The following is a 16,083-nucleotide window of genomic DNA, read 5'->3' as shown; positions in this document are numbered from 1 at the left end:
CAAATTTTGGGGTAAGAAGAGACCTTAAACTCCCTGCTTCCCACTCTACCGTCCAACAATTTAACAAAGAGGGAACTGAAGCCAAGAGAGTGACAGTGAGGGATTTCCACAAGACATATGGCTACCCAATGGTAGAGACTGGAGTAGATAGAATTCAAGGTATCTGACTTCCAATCTAGTGTTCTGCTCACAAGAGCAAGCTTCCAATTCTATTATAATAAAGAAATGGTTTATGTACATCTGGCTACGAAAAAAGACAGAAAAAACTCTGAAAATATGTATTTGGTTATTACTGACTGGGCACTTAATACACTTTTAACCAATGTGAAGAAAATCATGAGGATATCATTCTAAAAACTAAATAAGCATTACCAGCTTTTCTAAATTTAAGGGACATTAAAAACTGCTGTGACCACTCTAAATCACCTTTTTAAAAAAAAGTTATAAAATAAGCAAGCAAGCAAACCAACAAATTAAGAGTTGGGAAAACTCATGATTTATCCACCTCCAAATGCAAGAATCCTTTCTAGAATTCTGGCAACTGACCAACCAGCTCTGTTTGACTGTTTTCAGGGCTAAGGAGCATTTTCAAAGGGATGTAGGCCATCCTCATTATCACACGGCTTAGTTACAAGGGTACTCCGAATGAGAAAACCCAAAACAGCTTCTCTGTAGATTTCTATATGTTAGCACCAGTTCTGCCCTCTGGAACAATGCTTGAATTAGTCTAGTGTCTTCTTTATATTTCATGTTCAGTCTTTCAAATACCTGAAGCTAGACGCCAGTCTAGCATTTCCCTTTTCTCTTCCTGATAAATATATCTAGAATATTTAAGGTACTTAGAAAGAGATCATACAAATCATTTCAGCTCTATTCTGCTCAACAAGTTTATCAATTCCCAGGTATTACACTAGGTGCTGGGAGTACAAAGAGAAATGAGGCATACTTTTGAGCTAAAGGAACTTAACAATATAGTGGGGTACAGGAGCATACATACAGAAAAGTTAAATCTAGTAGCAGCAAGTGCTACAGTATAGCCATCTCCATTAACAGTTATAAACAAGATTAGAGAACAAGGAAGGAATCAAGGTGAAAGGGACAAAGAATACAACAGTGGGCCTTGTGCCAGGGTCACAAATTTGGATCTAAATTGCTGAACTGAACAGTCTACATGAACTGTTAAACAATGGTTCAATCTAACCTAAACAATATGTGATAGTTCTTAGAACCTACACAGAGAGGATAAAGAGGGATTAAAAATATAAAAATATACATCACATTCAGAAACATTATCAGTGCGCAGTTAAGCAATACTTATTTGCTAAATAAATTCTTCTAAAATAGATCTTAAAATGAATGACTATAATAAATTCATAAATGAAGAGACTGGTTTTCTTGACTTTCTACTGTGAAGTGTGAAGTAGTGTGTGTTAGGAGAAAATTATTTGGTATGGCATGCAAGAAAGCATTCTTTTTATTCATATTCTTTCATGAAAATTCAAAGAATTAAAACAGGATTCCAAAACAATGGCAGCACAATTCACTGGTGGAATGTTAATTTTTGCTTAACCAAAAAAACCTATTAAAGATGGAATTTGATTGAACAATACTTAAAGTGATATAGCTCAGACCTCTTGATTATGAGAGCTGAAGTTTATTAAAACTGTCATCTTTGAATTAAACTGTTACATGTAAAAAATAAGATTAAAATGTCCTCTGACTATACAATCCTGTATAAGATCCAAAGTGCATGTCAACCTTTTCTGTGTATTTTCTTTTAAGAGCATTTATTTAGCACTCCAGTCAACGATAAAAGAAAACTAAGATATTGTTCAGCACTACGCAAGTTCTTTACAACATATACACACACGATACCCATATTTTGGATTTAAATGTTTAATACATTTACTCAGTAACTGTCTATAATTAACAGTAGTTTTATTACTACAGAGTTCTCAATATTGAGATCATTTCTAGAATTGATTATTAATAGGAACAAGATACAGGATAAATGTGAGAATGCTTATTTATCTCAGATTTATTTATGTTTTAAACCACTTGGTCATTTTAAATTCTTGGTTACAAGAGCACACTGTTGTCCATACTTGATTGTTCACAGCCCACAGAACACTAATCCCTCTAAAGTAGTATCTGCCAATAGGGTGATTAGAACAAAAGTAGAGGGAAAATATATTAAAATCACCAGGATAGCTTTTCCAGACTGTATCCTACCTTCAGAATCACAGAAAGCCAATGTTTTAGAGGTGTGCTGCAGACCTAATAACACTACTGCAATCAGGGTTTAGCTGGAACTGAATTTAGGAGCTACTGTCACAAGTGCTGCTAAAAAGGATACCAAAAAAAAAAAAAGAGTAAAGAGGCCAACACACAGGCTTCTGAAGATAGCTATGTCTACAGAAGTTCCCAGCTAGATCTGTAGTAAGATAACAATTCAAAGGACATTATTGCCATCACATTTATGCATAAACAGTGCACTTTCAATTGCTTACCTCCAATATTCTGAATTATTATGGTGCCTGCCACCAGCAACTGTAAAAGAACAAAAATATTCAGAAGATAGAAGGGGAAATAATATAAAAGGATCAGTATTTTATTAAAATCCACTAACTATTACTAAAAAAGCAGATGCAGAAGTTGTAAGTGAGGAGAAACTAAAAAGAAATTTGCCAGTCATTTGACATACATAAAATTAATAATCATCACATTAAAAAGTATTTCTTTAATAGTTCCATAGTTACTATAAAGAAGTTTTTGAAATTTTTCTTGGCAGTCACTTTTAAATAGTTAAAAGTGTTAAAAGCTAGTAATCGATGATTATCAAGTATAAAAATTAAAAGTGTGGGAGTGGTGTCTCATTCCCTTCTTGCTGGTTTTATCACACTGCTTAAATAAGTAGAAAAAGACAGGCTGGGTGTGCTATGCCAATGCTATATTGCCTAAAAGGAAATGATGTAAGTTTTCTGACTATATCAGCTTGGCATATACCAAGACTTTGAGCATCCCAGTCCCAGAGATTAATAAAGTCTAGAGCCCAATTATTCTCAAACCCTGAAAATATAGACAAAATGTTCCAAACTCAATAATGTGAATTAAGCTGAGTATAAGACAATGGGAGTTGGCAAGAACTGTAGGATATTGGAGAATTCCTCCCCCTTCAATGGGGCAGGTGCTACTCAGCTCTGGCCAGTTGATAATATGTGAGAATGTGGATCCAATGTAGCCGGATCTTCTGATTTTTCCAAGAAAGTCAGAAATTAAATTTTTTCATACTTTAATGATGCTTAGTTGGTAATCAGTTAAGAATAAAAAATATTTGAGCCCTACAAAATGTGCCTGAAGACTAAATTCAGTCTGCAGGCTTGTTAGCTTATCATCTTTGATGAGATTCCTGGGGAACTCAAGGTAATCAGATATACTTAGAGGAAACAGTAAAACACTGTGCTTCCATGTGGGCCTTTCAATCACTCAAGTCTTAATGGATCGGAACCCCAACGTATGCCTGGAGCTGACTAGCTGTCTAGCATCATTCAGTTCTACATGAATTGGGAACAGACAATCTTTCATCCCCATCTTTGTTAGGAATCCTATCAGTGGCACAGCATTTGCCTACCCTGAAAACAATCTAAGTTATTAGGATCTAGGAGCCCTGAGGTTTGCAGAGGAGGGCTAATGATATGAAAATCTGGCAAAGTGACCTTGGAGATGTGGTGATTGCCACTTGAATGCTCTCCAGAAAAAATTCTGCATTTCAGCCTATGTAAAACTTAGTTCCAAAATGTCGAAGTTATTTGTGAAAAGACTATTTTGAACTTGTGTATACTATCTTCAGTACAAATGATACCTACTGTCAGTAGTAGGTATACATGAAATTTGGTTTTATTTTCAATTAATATATTGCAAAAAACAGTAATATTAACTTATTGATGAGTATTCTTTCATTCTTTGGCTGAATTTAAGCATTTAGTATCTTGAAAGCTAGAATATCTATCTATCTACCCACTGCCTACCTACTTATGTTTTTAATGCCTAGCACAGTACATGGTACAAAGTATTTGATCAATAAATATTTGTCTGGTGAATAAATACCAATTTATAGACATTTAAATAAATCTTCTTTAACAAGTTCAAAACATTTCAAAAAATTTCTTTATCATATTATCCCATATAATAACCATACAATATCTGGATAGAAGGAAATGGTTAAGTTTCAACCCAACTGTGGAAGTGGGGAGAAAATTTAAACAAGCAACCAAACAACAACTCCTCATTCAGAGTATGCTTTGTCTAGTGTGCCTGCCTACTATGAACTTTTTTGGTGCATGTATTAAAATGACAACACAACTACTCTAAGAGTTTTAGGAAAAGAAGACTCTCAGCAGTCCCTATTCTTTAAACTTTGCTGCTATACAAGCAATGCAGGAAATATGAACATGAAATGACAGTGATGTCAGTGATGCTACTTAGTTATGTTTATAGGTTATGTTATATTAATTGTGGAATTTTCTCATACAAAAAATATTTTCTTCTTTGTTTAAACTAGATGGAGGAAACTGATCCCTGGCTACACCAAACATCCTAATCCTCTAGAACAGAAACATTGATACTAAGGAAGATTAACAAAACCTTTTACCCTCAAGTAACATATTCTGTTTTGTTTAAGTTTCAGGTTACTAAGGTCCAAGCCATGATGCTATATAGTATATGATTTAAGCATTCCTTTTTGTACTTTAAAAACAAAGTTAGGGCCGGGCGGTGGCTCACGCTGTAATCCCAGCACTTTGGGAGGCCAAGGCAGGTGGATTACCTGAGGTCGGGAGGTCCAGACCAGCCTGACCAACATGGAGAAACCTGTCTCTACTAAAAATACAAAATTAGCCAGGCTTGGTGACACATGCCTGTAATCCCAGCTACTCAGGAGGCTGAGGCAGGAGAATCGCTTGAACCAGGGAGGCGGAGGTTGTGGTGAGCTGAGATCATGCCATTTCACTCCAGCCTGTGCAACAAGAGCGAAACTCTGTCTGAAAAAACAAAAACAAAAAACTCCACCAAAGTAAACTGGAATGTAAATACAGGTTTTCTTTCCATTGCATAGCTATATATATTTCCTCCAGACTCACTTTCAGAAGTTAGTTTAGCCAGTTACAGATAGAGTATCCTTTTAGAATAAAAATAAAACAAAAAATGGTAAGTATGTGAAGTAATGCAAACATTAATTAGGTCAATTTAGCCATTCTACAATGTTTACATATTTCAAAATGACATGTTGTCCATAATAAATATACACAATTTTTATTTGTCAATCGAAAACATAAAAACACAAACAGATTTACAAACAAAAGAATTCCTGTTTGGAGCCAAAATGAACATGAATTTTAGAAGTATAGTAGCTCCTCAGAAATTAAAAAACATATATACTACAGCACTAACAGTAACGTTCAACTCCTGACTACTGGTGGAAGACAATTATTTTTCTCTACCTATTAAACTAGTGTAGTATCCCTATTGCAAGTGAGTGCCCCATAAATACTGCTGTTATTTCTCTTATTCTGAGTAAGAAAAGCAGTAGATCTAGAGTTCTAGGATGTGGTACTGGCTTTATATAATAGTTGACAAATAGGTCCCTTAATTTCTCTGGTCCTTAATTTCCTCACCTATAAATGAGAGGATAGCTAGATAATCTTTTAGCAATGTTCAATTCTTAAGTGATATGATCTTCTGATTACTGGTTTTGTAAACAGCCATGCTACAATTTGAATTCGATGTTGCTTTTCTTTTCTTGTCTTTATGAGGGTTTACTCATATGAGTACATAATCAAAATTAATACAACTTAAAACAGGTCGTCGTTACTCTTTTAAAGTCATTTAAGTCATTGTGCTACTTTATTAGGATGAAACATATTGAAAGATTCAAGCATTGAATTAAATGTATTGATGCATTTTTAGGAAGGACACAAAGACTTCTCTTTCTCTGCCTGCTCCTATCATTCTCTCTTTTCTCACTTTAGTTTCCTTTTATTCCTCTAATGTCTTTCTCTTACATATACTTGTCTCTTTTAACTTGAAACAAAAGGAAAAATGCCACTTTGGGTTTTGGACACAATGAGGAGGAAAAAAAATTACCTTTCCAGGTAATCCAAATGCAAAGAGTCCAAGATCTTCATAAGATGTTACAGCTGTTAAGAGAAATTACAATGTTCACTTTTACACAAAACTATTTATGTGTCAGGTCCTAAAGAGAAGAAAATTAATTCTACTACTACAAACTAAGTACAGTATAATTCTTATGATCCAGGCCAATCAGAACTACACAGAAAATGAGAAAATTCTCCCTAACATCCTCAAATAAAGGCAATACTAAAAAGGATGGTTGGGCTTAATCAGCTGTTTTATGTAAAAATCTTTGGTAATTTTCATCAAATCTTTCATTTTCATCCCAAAACATATGCCACAATACCTATGATTTTCAGATGTCTTTGTAGAACATGTCTTTTTCTCAGTAGTGATGGTTTTTACTTTTTAAAAAAATCACCAAGGATTCTTTTATTATGTTTCTCTAATATATCTCATTTCTGAAAGATTCTTTCTCTCAAGCTGCACATATTAAAAGTTATTTCCGGACACAGAAGACGGGTGATTTCTGCATTTCCAACTGAGGTACCGGGTTCATCTCACTGGGGAGTGTTGGACAGTGGGTGCAGGACAGTGGGTGCAGCACACTGAGTGTGAGCTGAAGCAGGGTGAGGCATCGCCTCACCCGGGAAGCGCAAGGGGTCACGGAATTCCCTTTCCTAGTCAAAGAAAGGGGTGACAGATGGCACCTGGAAAATCAGGTCACTCCCACCCTAATACTGCGCTTTTCCAATGGTCTTAGCAAACGGCACACCAGGAGATTATATCCCGCGCCTGGCTTGGAGGTCTTAACGCCCACGGAGCCTCACTCATTGCTAGCACAGCAGTCTGAGATCAAACTGCAAGGTGGCAGCCAGGCTGGGGGATGGGCGCTGCCATTGCTGAGGCTTGAGTAGGTAAACAAAGCGGCCTGGAAGCTCAAACTGGGTGGAGCCCACCGCAGCTCAAGGAGGCCTGCGTGCCTCTGTAGACTCCACCTCTAGGGGCAGGGCATAGCCAAACAAAAGGCAGCAGAAACCTGTGCAGACTTAAATGTCCCTGTCTGACAGCTTTGAAAAGAGTAGTGGTTCTCCCAGCACGCAGCTGGAGATCTGAGAACGGACAGACTGCCTCCTCAAGTGGGTCCCTGACCCCCGAGTAGCCTAACTGGGAGGCACCCCCCCGTGGGGCGGACAGACACCTCACACGGCCGGGTACTCCTCTGAGACAAAACTTCCAGAGGAACGATCAGGCAACAACAACTGCTGTTCACCAATATCTGCTGTTCTGCAGCCTCTGCTGCTGATACCCAAACAGGGTCTGGAGTGGACCTCTAGCAAACTCCAACAGACCTGCAGCTGAGGGTCCTAACTGTTAGAAGGAAAATTAACAAACAGAAAGGACATCCACACCAAAACCCCACCTGTATGTCACCATCATCAAAGACCAAAGGTAGATAAAATCACAAATCTGGGGAAAAAACAGAGCAGAAAAACTGGAAACTCTAAAAATCAGAGCGCCTCTCCTCCTCCAAAGGAACGCAGCTCCTCACCATCAATGGAACAAAGCTGGATGGAGAATGACTTTGACAAGTTGAGAGAAGAAGGCTTCAGACGATCAAACTACTCCAAGCTAAAGGAGGAAGTTCGAACCCATGGCAAAGAAGTTAAAAACCTTGAAAAAAAATCAGACGAATGGCTAACTAGAATAACCAATGCAGAGAAGTCCCTAAAGGACCTGATGGAGCTGAAAACCAAGGCATGAGAACTACGTGATGAATGCTCAAGCCTCAGTAGCCGATTCAATCAACTGGAAGAAAGGCTATCAGTGCTGGAAGATCAAATGAATGAAATGAAGTGAGAAGAGAAGTTTAGAGAAAAAAGAATAGAAAGAAATGAACAAAGCCTCCAAGAAATATGGGACTATGTGAAAAGACCAAATCTACGTCTCATTGGTGTACCTGAAAGTGACAAGGAGAATGGAACTAAGTTGGAAAACACTCTGCAGGATATTATCCAGGAGAACTTCCCCAATCTAGCAAGGCAGGCCAACATTCAAATTCAGGAAATACAGAGAACGCCACAAACATACTCCTCGAGAAGAACAACTCCAAAACTTATAATTGTCAGATTCACCAAAGTTGAAATGAAGGAAAAAATGTTAAGAGCAGCCACAGAGAAAGTCGGGTTACCCACAAAGGGAAGCCCATCAGACTAACAGCTGATCTCTTGGCAGAAACTCTACAAGCCAGAAGAGAGTGGGGGCCAATATTCAACATTCTTAAAGAAAAGCATTTTCAACCCAGAATTTCATATCCAGCCAAACTAAGCTTCATAAGTGAAGGAGAAATGAAATACTTTACAGATAAGCAAATGCTGAGAGATTTTGTCACCACCAGGCCCGCCCTACAAGAGCTCCTGAAGGAAGCACTAAACATGGAAAGGAACAACCGGTACCAGCCACTGCAAAAACATGCCAAATTGTAAAGACCATCAAGGCTAGAAAGAAACTGCATCAACTAACGAGCAAAATAACCAGCTAACATCATAATGACAGGATCAAATTCACACATAACAATATTAACCTTAAATGTAAATGGGCTAAATGCTCCAATTAAAAGACACAGACTGGCAAATTGGATAGAGTTAAGACCCATCAGTGTGCTGTATTCAGGAGACCCATCTCATGTGCAGAGACACCCATAGGCTCAAAATAAAGGGATGGAGGAAGATCTACCAAGCAAATGGAAAACAAAAAAAGGCAGGGGTTGGAATCCTAGTCTCCGATAAAACAGACTTTAAACCAACAAAGATCAAAAGAGACAAAGAAGGCCATTACATAATGGTAAAGGGATCAATTCAACAAGAAGAGCTAACTACCCTAAATATATATGCACCCAACACAGAGGCACCCAGATTCATAAAGCAAGTCCTTAGAGACCTACAAAGAGACTTAGACTCCCACACAATAATAATGGGAGACTTAAACACCCCACTGTCAACATTAGACAGATCCACGAGACAGAAAGTTAACAAGGCTATCCAGGAATTGAATGCAGCTCTGCACCAAATGGACCTAACAGACATCTACAGAACTCTCCAACCCAAATCAACAGAATACACATTCTTTTCAGCACCACATCACACCTATTCCAAAACTGACCACATAGTTGGAAGTAAAGCTCTCCTCAGCAAATGTAAAAGAGCAGAAATTATAACAAACTGTCTCTCAGACCACAGTGCAATCAAACTACAACCCAGGATTAAGCAACTCACTCAAAACCACTCAACTACATGGAAACTGAACAACCTGCTCCTGAATGACTACTGGGTAAATAATGAAATGAAGGCAGAAATAAAGATGTTCTTTCAACCCAACGAGAACAAAGACACAACATACCAGAATCTCTGGGACACATTCAAAGCAGTGTGTAGAGGGAACTTTATAGCACTAAATGCCCACAAGAGAAAGCAGGAAAGATCTAAAATTGACACCCTAACATCACAATTAAAAGAACTAGAGAAGCAAGAGCAAACACATTCAAAAGCTAGCAGAAGGCAAGAAATAACTAAGATCAGAGTAGAACTGAAGGAAATAAAGACACAAAAAACCCTTCAACAAATCAATAAATCCAGGAGCTGGTTTTTTGAAAGGATCAACAAAATTGATAGACCGCTAGCAAGACTAATAAAGAAGAAAAGAGAGAAGAATCAAATAGATGCAATAAAAAATGATAAAGGGGATATCACCACCAATTCCACAGAAATACAAACTACCATCAGAGAATACTATAAACACCTCTATGCAAATAAACTAGAAAATCTAGAAGAAATGGATAAATTCCTTGACACATACACCCTCCCAAGACTAAACCAGGAAGAAGTTGAATCTCTGAATAGACCAATAACAGGTTCTGAAATTGAGGCAATAATTAAGAGCTTACCAACCAAAAAAAGTCCAGGACCAGATGGATTCGCAGCCGAATTTTACCAGAGGTACTAGGAGGAGCTGGTACCATTCCTTCTGAAACTATTCCAATCAATAGAAAAAGAGGGAATCCTCCCTAACTCATTGTATGAGGCCAGCATCATCCTGATACCGAAGCCTGGCAGAGACACAACGAAAAAAGAGAATTTTAGACCAATATCCCTGATGAACATCGATGCAAAAATCCTCAATAAAATACTGGCAAACCAAATCCAGCAGAACATCAAAAAGCTTATCCACCATGATCAAGTGGGCTTCATCCCTGGGATGCAAGGTTGGTTCAGCATATGCAAATCAGTAAATGTAATCCAGCATATAAACAGAACCAAAGACAAAAACCACATGATTATCTCAACAGATGCAGAAAAGGCCTTTGACAAAATTCAACAGCCCATTCATGCTAAAAACTCTCAATAAATTAGGTATTGATGGGACGTATCTCAAAATAATAAGAGCTATCTATGACAAACCCACAGCCAATATCATAATGAATGGGCAAAAACTGGAAGCATTCCCTTTGAAAACTGGCACAAGACAGGGATGCCCTCTCTCACCACTCCTATTGGAAGTTCTGGCCAGGGAAATCGGGCAGGAGAAGGAAATAAAGGGTATTCAATTAGGAAAAGAGGAAATCAAATTGTCCCTGTTTGCAGATGACATGATTGTATATCTAGAAAACCCCATTGTCTCAGCCCAGTATCTCCTTATGCTGATAGGCAACTTCAGCAAAGTCTCAGGATACAAAATCAATGTACAAAAATCACAAGCATTCTTATACACCAATAACAGACAAACAGAGCACCAAATCATGAGTGAATTCCCATTCACAATTGCTTCAAAGAGAATAAGATACCTAGGAATCCAACTTACAAGGGATGTGAAGGCCCTCTTCAAGAACTACAAACCACTGCTCAATGAAATAAAAGAGGATACAAACAAATGGAAGAACATTCCATGCTCATGGGTAGGAAGAATCAATATCCTGAAAATGGCCACACTGCCCAAGGGAATTTATAGATTCAATGCCATCCCCATCAGGCTACCAATGACTTTCTTCACAGAATTGGAAAAAACTACTTTAAAGTTCATATGGAACTGAAAAAGAGCCCGCATTGCTAAGTCAATCCTAAGCCAAAAGAACAAAGCTGGAGGCACCACGCTACCTGACTTCAAACTATACTACGAGGCGACAGTAACCAAAACAGCATAGTACTGGTACAAAAACAGAGATATAGACCAATGGAACAGAACTGAGCCCTCAGAAATAATGCCGCATATCTACAACTATCTGATCTTTGACAAACCTGACAAAAACAAGAAATGGAGAAAGGATTCCCTATTTAATAAATGGTGCTGGGAAAACCGGCTAGCCATATGTAGAAAGGTGAACCAGGATCCCTTCCTTACACCTTACACAAAAATTAATTCAAGATGGATTAAAGACTTAAATGGTAGACCTAAAACCATAAAAACCATAGAAGAAAACCTAGGCAATACCATTCAGGACATAGGCATGGACCGTTAAGGACTTCATGTCTAAAACACCAAAAGCAATGGCAACAAAAGCCAGAATTGACAAATGGGATCTAATTAAACTAAAGAGCTTCTGCACAGCAAAAGAAACCACCATCAGAGTGAACAGGCAACGTACAGAATGGGAGAAAATTTTTGCAACCTACTCATCTGACAAAGGGCTAATATCCAGAATCTACAATGAACTCCAACAAATTTACAAGAAAAAAAAAACAACCCCATCAAAAAGTGGGCAAAGGATATGAACAGACACTTCTCAAAAGAAGACATTTATGCAGCCAACAGACACATGAAAAAATGCTCATCATCACTGGCCATCAGAGAAATGCAAATCAAAACCACAATGAGATACCGTCTCACACCAGTTAGAATGGCGATCATTAAAAAGTCAGGAAACAACAGGTGCTGGAGAGGATGTGGAGAAATAGGAACACTATTACACAGTTGGTGGGACGGTAAACTAGTTCAACCATTGTGGAAGTCAGTGTGGCGATTCCTCAGGGATCTAGAACTAGAAATACCATTTGACCCAGCCATCCCATTACTGGGTATATACCCAAAGGACTGTAAATCATGCTGCTATAAAGACACATGCACACGTATGTTTATTGGGGCACTATTCACAATAGCAAAGACTTGGAACCAACCCAAATATCCATCAGTGATATACTGGATTAAGAAAATGTGGCACATATACACCATGGAATACTATGCAGCCATAAAAAATGATGAGTTCATGTCCTTTGTAGGGACATGGATGAAGCTGGAAACCATCATTCTCAGCAAACTATCGCAAGGACAAAAAACCAAACACCACATGTTCTCACTCATAGGTGGGAATTGAACAATGAGAACACATGGACACAGGAAGGGGAACATCACACACTGGGGCCTGTTGTGGGGTGGGGGTGGGGGATGGGGGGAGAGATAGCATTAGGAGATATACCGAATGCTAAATGACGAGTTAATGGGTGCAGCACACCAACATGGCACATGTATCCATATGTAACGAACCTGCACGTTGTGTACATGTACCCTAAAACTTAAAGTATAATTTAAAAAAAGAAAGTTATTTCCCCTTTTTACTAAGCAAAAGTTTCTAATCAATATAAGGTAACCAATGTCAACATGCAGATTAATGTAATTTTGGTCACTAATTTATGACCGTCTAGCTATCTGACATCCCTCTGTATGTATTTTAAGTTAATCTGTGTAAGCTCATCAGGGGTAAATCTGTGATCTTAGGCATTCTGAAAGATTTTAAATTGCTTAAACGCTCTCAGTACTAACATTGCAAACTCCTAGCAGTTTAATCCACCTGCCTTATTGTAGCTATTGAATGGGCAGACTAAATTTAAAGCAGAAGTAACCTTTTTTTTTTTTTGGAAAACTTTTGAACACTTATGGTCTGTAAGAATAGAGTCCTCTTAGAATACGTAAAGCTTAGCACATTTCATGGTTGTCTAACAACTACCCATGCTGGATTAATTCAAATGGAACAATTACTCAAGAACATCCCTGCTTCTTACTATACAGTACTTGCATACCACATTGTCCAAATGTTTCATTGGCAATGGTTTCTAAAAACTGGATATGTAAATAAAGTTAAAGTATAAATGTATGATACTTTCAGAGATATTCACTTCTCCAGGTGCCTAGAATGATAATGTGTTCACAAAAAATAATACTCTTATCCCATAATTAGCTGGGCACATACTTTCTTTTTTCATCATAAAAGAGTATTCCATTTTCATGTCACATGTTTAATAAATGTGGTCACAGAAAAGATGAAAATTAAATGGCTCATAAAATAACCAAAACTGTGTCTTTAGATCATATAGCTTTATGTTTTAACTAGTGATGCTACTATTTGTATAATCCTGTAGTTTGAAAAGTGCTTACACTAAAGAGAATAGCAGATACCAAGGCTTGGTACAGCAATACATATCTTTTATTGAGTTAAAGACATGGCTCATCATTTCTCAAAGCTAGTTCCAATAAATCTTCTCAAGATATACATGGGTTTTCTTTCAACTGCCACTGCATAAACAAAAAAACTCCTCAGTACTTTCATAATCAAATACCTCCATGTATGTAAAAATAAGCATTGTTTAAGCCAGAAACAGTCTTTACCTATCATTATTACAAAGTTAGAAAGAAATCAGTGGAATGCTGAAAAAAGAATGAGATTTACTAACTAAGAAGAAAAATTTTAACTTTATTATCAGAGTTGATCAACGAATTTGGAAACTTCATGAATGATACAGCCCTTTTCTAAAATGTATTCGCATACCGCTAAACAATGCACAAGGGCAATCTAGCTTTGAATTTGAGATATATAATTTGATTTATGAGTAGCAAACTTTATGCTTTAATAATAAAAGACTAATAATTTTACAGGGGTGGATTTGAGACATATTTTAGAACATAAAATTGAGTTACAAAACTAAGAACTAGAATTTTTTCCTCCCATGTGAAATGTCAACATTCTTTTTTTTCAAATCACATATTCTAAAGTAAAAGCTATCACAAAAATTAGTAATTATTTTAATCAACAAATCTTTAATATTCTTAAGCTTAATTGATAATGTTATACATGGGCAACATTCCTTATATTTAACATCCCAAAGCCTTGGTATATATATTTTAAACCTGAAAATTATGTACATATTATCTTCTAATCTGGCATTGAGAAGGTAATTTTGTTCCATATTATGTTATATGAACCAAGTCTCCAGAGCATCTCTGATATGTCACTCTGAGGCATGAGATTAAAGAAATATCGGTGTTCATTTTCAGCATCCGTTTCATATTACAGTTAAATATGTACATTCTTATTTTTTTGAGACAGGGTCTTGCTCTGTAACCCAAGCTGGAGTGCACTGGCACAATCATAGCTCACTGCAGCCTTGAACTACCGGGCTCAAGCAATCCTCCTGCCTCAGCCCCTGGAGTTGATGGCACCACAGGCACATGCAAATACACCAGGCCCAGGCTAACTTTTCATTTTTTACTTTTTTGTATAGGCAGAGTTTCACTATGTTGCCCAGGTTGATCTCAGACTCCTGGACTCAAGCCATCCTCCTACCTCGGCCTCACAAAGTGCTGGGATTACTGGTGTGAGCCACTGCATCTGGTGCGTTCTTTCTTAAGAAAGCTTTCCTTCCAAAAATCTAGAGCAAGAAGGCTTTTCAGTGTTACATATGGGGATATATCAAACACCTGCTTTTCAAATGACCTATTTTTCGTCAGTTTCTCTGTCAGTGCGCAAGTCGTCAAGGTAATACCCATCAAAAAGGCTAACTGGAGTTTGTCTTATTTTTATGCAACAAAATGAAGTATAGATAGTATATTTAGTAAACGTAGCAAGCAAATACCTTTACTGTGAACCAAAACCATAATACTGAAAGATTCCAAAAAGAATTGGTCTTTCAATTACCTAAAATTTAAAACACTTATTTTTAATTTAAAAAATTAAAACACAACAGTTACTGTTTGAGAAAATGTAATCAAACTAACAGCTTAATGAAGACAGTTTGAACTGCAACTCTGACAATAATGGTATACATTTTAGTAATCACAAACTTGCTCTCTGGGTCTATTTTTTTTAGTTTTATAAAAATATCTCTAAATGCAGCAAACTTCCAAATTGAGAAGAAAAAACCATTAGGCTCTTAAATGGAGACTGACTACAATGGTCAAATCCTAATTCTAGCTTTCCGGTCAGCATATCTAGCTAGTCATTCAGTTCTGTCACTGCCATCAGACTTCTTTTATGTTGCAAAAATTAGAAGCACTTTTCCATGCCTGAGACATGAATATGAGTAATTGCTTCTTGCTTAACATTGAAGCTTTACTAAATAAAATGTGTACACAGTCAGCCAAATGTTTGATCTCCACATACTCACTTTTTAACAACAAAAAATCTGCAGCATCTCAGCATATAAACCAGATCAACACTAGGGAAATACTTTTAAAATTCTGCTCTGTCATTTGGGCAATTTCTTAAAATGCTGAAAACAGTGTAAACTCCTATTGACTGTTGAAATGCAATTTGAACATTGAACCTTTAAAATATTTAAACATTCAACCCCTAAGAGCTTGTCTTAAGTAAAACTAAAATCAAGAGAAATCATTATATGCAAAGATACTCAGGGGGTATTGTTTCAACTGGAAAAACAAAACTAACCTAAATGCTCAACAATGAGAAACTGGTTACATAAATTATGGTAGGTATTTTTGACAGAATAATATGTAGCCATTTAAAACTATATTTAAAATATTAAAATGTCAATATTATTTTAGGTGAAAAAAATACATAAAAAGACTAAAATGAATTACAAATGGTCACAAACTTTTTTCTTTTCCTTTCTTCTTTTTTGCAGAAAAGGGTTTCTAATAGTCTATAATGAATGTAATACAAGTGGTAGAACT

At 36.9% G+C, this 16,083-nt stretch overlaps 1 protein-coding gene across 3 annotated transcripts in view; it reads right to left on the bottom strand.

The window, feature by feature from the left end:
- Window positions 1-16,083, bottom strand: part of SLC38A6 (solute carrier family 38 member 6) — a 71,815-nt gene that overhangs the window by 33,603 nt on the left and 22,129 nt on the right. For all 3 annotated transcript variants that reach the window (XM_054449238.2, XM_054449239.2, XM_054449237.2), the window contains exons 4-5: window positions 6,142-6,194; window positions 2,511-2,550 (exon numbers count right to left, since the gene is read on the bottom strand). In XM_054449238.2, coding sequence (XP_054305213.1) covers window positions 2,511-2,550; window positions 6,142-6,194 — 93 coding nt within the window. The remainder of the gene's footprint in view (window positions 1-2,510; window positions 2,551-6,141; window positions 6,195-16,083) is intronic.

The sequence above is a fragment of the Pongo pygmaeus genome, chromosome 15 (assembly GCF_028885625.2).
Source record: "Pongo pygmaeus isolate AG05252 chromosome 15, NHGRI_mPonPyg2-v2.0_pri, whole genome shotgun sequence".
Classification (NCBI taxonomy): Eukaryota; Metazoa; Chordata; class Mammalia; order Primates; family Hominidae; genus Pongo; species Pongo pygmaeus.
The sequence above is the reverse complement of the archived record's forward strand: the minus strand, read 5'-3'. Positions and strand labels throughout refer to the sequence as shown.